General features: G+C 58.2%; 1 protein-coding gene across 1 annotated transcript in view; it reads right to left on the bottom strand.

The window, feature by feature from the left end:
* Parvb (parvin beta) overlaps positions 1-4,029 on the bottom strand; it is a 77,720-nt gene extending 73,691 nt beyond the window's left edge. The window contains exon 1 of the mRNA XM_012517201.2: positions 3,836-4,029. Within this exon, the coding sequence (XP_012372655.1) occupies positions 3,836-3,950 (115 nt within the window). The 5' untranslated portion in view covers positions 3,951-4,029. The remainder of the gene's footprint in view (positions 1-3,835) is intronic.
* Between the last annotated feature and the right edge of the window lie 2,819 nt (positions 4,030-6,848).

The following is a 6,848-nucleotide window of genomic DNA, read 5'->3' as shown; positions in this document are numbered from 1 at the left end:
AAGCTTGTTCTAAGTAGGTGCTTTAGACCACTGAGCCATCTCACCAGCCCCTGCTACGCAGTCTCGATGCTGCCACTGAGCTGTGTCCTGTGCCTCTCCTTGGTTAAGATGCTTCAGAAAAGAACAGCAGGGGGTCTCCCCAGGGCACAAAGTGACATTTGGGATAACAGCCTGTGCCTGTGGGCAAAGTCGCTGCAATCTGCAGCCCCTGCACAGCCCTGGGGGACAGCATCAGCGCCCCCAGCTCCTGGGACGCACTCAGGGGGAGCCTGTGTCCTCTCTGCTATAAAATCTGGGGTACCATTTGTAGGCTGGCCGGAGCCCCTGCCTGGCAGGGTGAAATTAAACCACACACCCCTCTAGGTGTTCTCAGGGGTCTTGGGATTTAGGGCAGTGTGCTGTGGAAGGCAAGCGTTCTGCCACTAGACGTCTTTCCATCTAACTCCTAGAGCAGTGTGTGTTCCTGTGTTTTTAGCACAGACAGCAGAGTTCGACAGAAATATTCTAAGCAGCCCAACAAGGCCGGGCCCTTGAGGGAGTCAGAGAACACAAGCATCTGTTGAAGGCCAAGCCTCGGGATAAAGGCAGATTGACTACACCTCATACCGCCTTGAGGGAAGGATATTCTAGAGGGACGTCATCACCCGGGTGGGTGACTGCGACCTCCCAACCCATCCCTTCCAGGCAAGCTCCTGTTCTTTCCGTGCACACTCGGTACGTGACCCGCTGCACCACTGGACCAGCATTCCTAAGTGGCTGAACTTGTGGTCTTATTGGTTGGCCATTCCCACGTTGAATCCAGCCCATGAACTTCTGCTGAGAAGCAGGCTCGTGGGCAGCTCACTTCGCAGTCCCTCTCCTGTCTCTCTGGAGGTGTCTCTCCCTCAATAAAACTTGCTACTCTTTAACCTCCCCTGTTCCTCAGATTCCCTTCTTCGATTTTGGGGAACACCAACTCAGCGTGTGGGACATCTGGTAGGGTAGGAGTTAAAGTATTTCTCTCTATCATTTGGAGTAGTCTGTAGGGATCTGTGGGTCTCTTGGTGGTCCCTGCGAGAAAATGGTGACAGGATTTAGAAAATAAAGGCAAGAGATAATAGCTGAGGTCAGGTGGTGGACCAAGCCTGACAGGCAAAGGACCCCAGAGCAATAGTAGGGGAGTTTATTTACACCTTTGCAAAGTTACAAGACACAAGGTTGCCTAGCAACTAACAGCCCAGTGTCCAGGCAGGATATTTTTCTCAAGACTGAGGTAGCCTGACCGCTTTAGGCAGGGAGGCCTCCTCCTGCCCTCCCACATGGGATCCATCTCAGCTTCAGGCTCCCTGCAGAGGTCTGAGATCATTCTTATGTCCTTTTCAGGGCACCTGGGAACAGGAACATTTTAGGGTTTCTCTCCAAGGACTACAGAGCCTGTTCTGTGGGGTCTTGCACTGGCTCTGGTGGTCTCGGCTCTCCAAGAGGCCCTGGCGCTGTCACCGGTCACTGGCATCTGGGCACAGCAAGGCATACTTGGCCAGGGACATCCAGCAGCGGATGGGGCTTCTCAGAGGACAGGCCAGGCCGACTGCCCTGGTTCCTTCTCACAGGGGCCTCAACTGACAACTGTCAGCAGCTGCGACTGTCCCCGGCCACACCCTGGCCCGCTGGGCCTGTGAGGCCACAAACGGGGATCCTCCTCTGCACCTGCTGCCGCCATCTTCACAAGGCTGGTAGGCTTTCTGAAGTCTTCAGGGGTGTCCCAGCCTGTCTGTGGGGCGCTCTGGGGGTCTGAAGCGCCCCCTTTCATGTTTCCACTAGCCTGAGGTCACAGTTCCCTTTTCGGACCAGGCCACCACATGAAGGTCACTCTCGGGCACTTCCGGTGCTGGTTCCTTAAACTCTACAGGCTCCTTCCCACTGCCAGCTCCCTGTCAGGGGGCAGCCCGAGTGTCTGTCCCTCCCCTGTCCTCGTCATGGTGAGGTCAGGGGCCTGTGGACTCCAGAGTTTGACCTTCACCTGCCACTTCCTCCTCTCGCTCCTTCCAAGGTCCAGGCAGTGAGCATGGGCGGTCCATCTGCTTCCTGGGCTTTCTAACAAAGGAGGAAGTGGGCGAGGAGGAGCGGGACCCAGCCACCATTGCCCCTCTAGGCAAAGGAGCAGAGCTCAGGCCTGGAGCTAAAGCTAGAGGGCAGGTTGCCGAGGCAACAGGCACGCGGAGCCGCACTCCTGCTCTCAATTATTCAAGCCTTGCTTTCAGCCCCGCCCACTTCCCAGAGGACCTGGGGAAGCCAGGCGCCAGTCCTGCCCTCAGTTCTAGTCAATGAGCCCAATTAGGGGTCGTGATCTTGCCTTCCTGTGAGGCACCCTAACCTTGAGAATGGGGACCGGGCCCAGTTAACCCACAGAGGGAGGGGACTAGGCTTGCCCACGATCCTGCGATCCTGCGGTGGAGGCTCTTTGCTCTGGAACCTGAGCCCAGGCCATTACTTTGGGGTGAGTCCTTTCTACTGCAAGGGTGGAGATATCACCTATAAAAAGCCATCGACATCCCCTGTCCTTGCTATTTCAGTAAAGATCTCTTCCTGTGGTTGTTTCTGGTCCCAGCACAAACTTCACTTCTCTGGGACTCTGTGACCGCCCCAAGGACCACAGCAGACACGCAACAGGAGGCTGAGGCAGGAGGATCCCATGAGCCCAGGAGTTTGAGGTCAGACTGGGCAACACAACAAAGCAAAAACCCAAGGAACCAGATTGAAACAAACTGAGAGGGGACATCATTTAAATCTGTAATTGCCCCACAACACAAAGAGGAAGCGAAAGGGTTTCTGTCAAGGATGATGTCAGCTTGGAAGAAGTGATGTTAAAGAATGGGGACGGATGGCAGAGGGTGACAGTCACCCACCCTCTTGCTTAGGAGATGCAAACAGAACACAGCAGCCAGCAGAATAATGTCAGAGCCACTTGGAGCCTCTCTGGGAGCCCCAGCGACAGGGTTGGAAAGGCGCAGGCGCAAAGCCAGGGATTCCCCTGGGGCTGCTGCTGTAAAGGACAGTGGACGCCTGGACCCCAGATGGTGCCGCATAGCCTTGCTGAGCTCCTCTGTGCCCCGCAGTGAGGCCTGGAGAGCCAGGGCTGTTCTGCCTCCTGGGCTTCGTGCCCTAGCACCTGTGCCTCCACTAAATTCAAAAAGCATCAGGCAGAACACAAGCAGCCAAGCAGCCAGGACAGGGACACACCCCATGCGTCTGGGGGGCGCACACCTCTCACACTCCCGGGGTGCAGGACGATTTCCCAGGCAGGAGTCTGGCCCAGGTGGCTGTGGGCAGACCCTCCCTCCCCACCCCCCAGCCCGGAGGCTTCCCAAGGGCAGGCCTGAGGGCAGCCCCGGGGCTCCCCCTTCAGCAGCTGTCGCCACCAGGCAGCGCCCTAGGGAGGCGCTCAGCGGCCAGACAATGGGACGGCAGGAAGGCGGCCTGGGAGGCAGCCGCGCCCGAACCGAGCGTGTGCCCCAACTTCTGTTCTTCGGAGCTCCGAGAAAGTTTGCCACGTATGAGGATACTTTCCTTGGGCACAGGGTAGATCCTCGGCGGCCTCTGCAGACCTTGGCCCGCAGGCCCCGAGCCCCTGACCCCGCCTTGCTCCCGCTCTGGCGCACGCACGGAGCCCGGGCTGGTGTCCACCCCGCGTGGCCGGGCCCGGGCGGACGCAGCGTCCACGCTAGCCCCGGGACAGCGGCGCGCGTGACAGGCGCCTGGGTCGCAGACCTCGGGCCGGTCGTGAGTTCCGGGACAAGCAGGGCTCGTGCCCTGATCCCCGATCCCTGGGTCGCAGCCCGCCACCGGGCGCACTCACCCTCCCGCGTCTTCTTCTTCCTGGCCAGCGTGCCACCCAGCTTGCCCAGGAAGGACTCGTCCTTCTTCATCCTGGCGACCCGCGGGGTGGGCGAGCGCGGCGGCGCGGAGGACATGGGCGGCGGAGTGGCCGGGTCTCAGTCGCTGCCGCCACCGTCCGCCTGGGGAGGGGCCCTGAGGGCGGTGCCGCCTTCCCCGCCCCGTGCCGAGGTCTGCGCGTCCCCGCCCTGCCCAACCCGGACACGGCGGCTAGAACATGGGGGGGGGCGAGGTCCACGCTCCGGCCCCGCGGGCGCGGCCCAGAGCCCCCTTTGTGCGGCCTGGGCTTGTCCTGGAACACACACACACACACACACACACGTGTGCCTGCAGCTGTGAGCATCTCTTAGGACTTTGGGCCTTGACTTTGGGTGCAGGCGGGCTGGGGGCGGGGAGGGTGGGGAGTGACCTCCACCCGCCCTCCAGCTGTGTTTTGGAGAGGCTGAAGAACAGCCAGAGAGCAGCCCCAGGCTGTGGGGCACTGCTAGGACGGAAGGGGCCTGGAAGCTCTGAGGACAGAAAGGAGTCCAGGCTGAGACCACACGGTTTCCTGAAGTTGTCTCAGGCCACCTGTGGGCCATGAGTGTGGAGCAGGCCCAGGCAGAGACGGGGACCCTGCCTTGGAGCGAATGGGGGGCGCTGCGGGGCCAGGCTGGAAGCAGACAGGAGAGAAGGGGGCGCGAGGCCCGGGGCTGTGAGGTGGGGCGGGATGGCTTGCCCCTAGATAGCGGTATCAGAGGGCCCAGGCTGGCGGAGCCGCTCCACCTACCTCAACGGCTGGCTGGGTGTGTGTGCGGAGCGGGTACAGCCCGCGTGGCAGCCCCACGCCACGCACGGGCAGTAAGCTCCTGAGATTTGGCTCAATACACGGACAGCGACTACGGGGGTGGGGGTCTGTGTTTGGGGAGAAATGGGGGGGGTGGGAGGGCCGAGGAGAGCAAAGGAGGGCGTGAACACAGGCATCTCCCCTCCCCCAGGCGCCCCCATGCCTGGAGTGATGCCAGCCCAGGCAGCAGCAGCGTCTGTCTGTCCTTCCCGCTTCTGTTTTGGGACTGTAAGCGAGGATCCCTCGGACACCAGCATGCAGCACTGTGAGGGTCACTCAGGCCTGACGGGCCCTCTCTGGACAAAGAGGAGACTCACAGCCCAGGCAGGACTGAGTGTGACAGCTGCAGGTTTTGTCACTCGACTCTGGACAGTGCATGATCTTTGTAAAAAAATTATACGGGTACATTTCAGATGCACATAATGATAACACTCATTTTAGAAAATTTGTGCCTGTCCACATATGTCTTGCTGCTTCTTTCTTTCCTCCTCTCCTTTCAGCCCCTCTTTCCCACCGTATTTACAAAAGCTTTATTTCAGTGTTTTTCTATTTTTTTTTTTCATCCCAACTGGTGACTTTTTTTTCCTATATTTTAGGGAAGGGTCTACAGGGTGTTCAGGGTCTCATTACTAGATGGGACTCGCAGCGATCCACCTGTTTACAGTCTCCCAAGAGCTGGGATTACAGGCGCGCACCACCACACCCAGGCGCACCACCACACCCAGTGTCAGTTGCCATCTCAGTGCGCCCTGGGGGCAGGCCGGCTTGGCAGGCCCAGGGATGGAACCCCCTGGTCCCTGTGCCTGGTGGCTTGTTTGGGTTGCTGAGCCCCTGGCTGGGGCTGTGCTGGCTCTGGGCCTGGGTGGCACAGGTCACCTCTGTTGATTCCCCCCACCGTTCAGGGCAGAAATACAAAGCAGGAGCCCAGCCACCTCTGCTTGCTGCTGGGAGCTCCTGAGAGGCAACCTGTTTGGGCTCCTGTTCAGTTCTGGTGATTTGCTGGCTGTCTTTGACAACCTTTGGTTTGCAGCAGTTTTGCCCCAGCCACTCTGTCTTCTGGAGGCTTTGTGTGTGCCTAAAAGTTTGCTTTCAGGCCGGGGAGATGGCTCAGTGGAATAAGCGCTTCCCTGGCAAGCGCAAGGGCCTGAGTTCAATCCCCTGTTCCGCCAAAAAATAAAATAAAATAAAATAAAAGTTTGCTTTCAGGGCCAGCAAGATGGCTCAGCAGACTAAAGCACCTGCTTAGGCAAGGGCAGGGACCTTGGTTCCATCCCTGACACCACTTGCTGTGCCAGCCCCGCTCCCCCAGGGCAGTCTGGGCCTGCCAGAGTCCAGGTGTAGAGGCACACCCTTGTAAGCCCCATACTGGGGAGGCTGAAAGCAGGAGGACCACCACGAGTCTGAGCTGCATAGTGAGACCCTGTAACAACCAAACATATAAAAATAAATAAACAAATAATGTTTGCTTTCTAGCTTTCATACTTCTAATCTCAGTACTAAGGAGGCCGAGGAGACCAACCTGGACTGCATAGCAAGACCCCATCTCAAAAAGAAAAAATAACCCAATCTGTAAATAAGTAAGCTCATGAATTAATTAGACCTGAGAGAGAAACTGTCACCTAGCCAAACTCATCCAGCCCCTGGAGACGGCCCTTGGAGGATCTGGTGCATTGACTGCACAGACTGCCCCCCTCTAGAGCCCCAGATGCTCTGTGCTGATGCCCCAGCCCTGCTGCCTTGCTCGCCTCAGACACCAGGCAGAGGACCCACCTGGGAGAGGTGTGGAGGCAAGGAGGTTGCTGGGAAATGCCACGCATCCCCTGCAGGGCACAGAGCACGGAGCACAGAGAAGCCCATGGGTGGTTGGCCTGCTCCCCCACGACTCTACCTCCCACTGGACAAAGAAGTTGAATTTTCGGGGCTGGGGAGATGGCTCAGTAGAATAAGCGCCTGCCTGGCAAGAGCAAGGACCTGAGTTCAATCCCCAGTTCCACCAAAACAAAAAAGTTAAATTTTCATTTGGTGATGGCTAAAGTCCTCAACAGTGCAGAGACAAATCCAATCCTACTGTTTAAAATGCCATGACAGGGCTGGAGAGATGGCTCAGTGGTCTAAAGCACCTACTTAGAACAAGCTTGGCAAAGCATCA

This window comes from Octodon degus, unplaced genomic scaffold (genome assembly GCF_000260255.1).
Source record: "Octodon degus isolate 3935 unplaced genomic scaffold, OctDeg1.0 scaffold00153, whole genome shotgun sequence".
Taxonomy (NCBI): domain Eukaryota; kingdom Metazoa; phylum Chordata; class Mammalia; order Rodentia; family Octodontidae; genus Octodon; species Octodon degus.
Note: the sequence above shows the minus strand (reverse complement) of the source record. Positions and strands in the feature narration are given on the sequence as shown.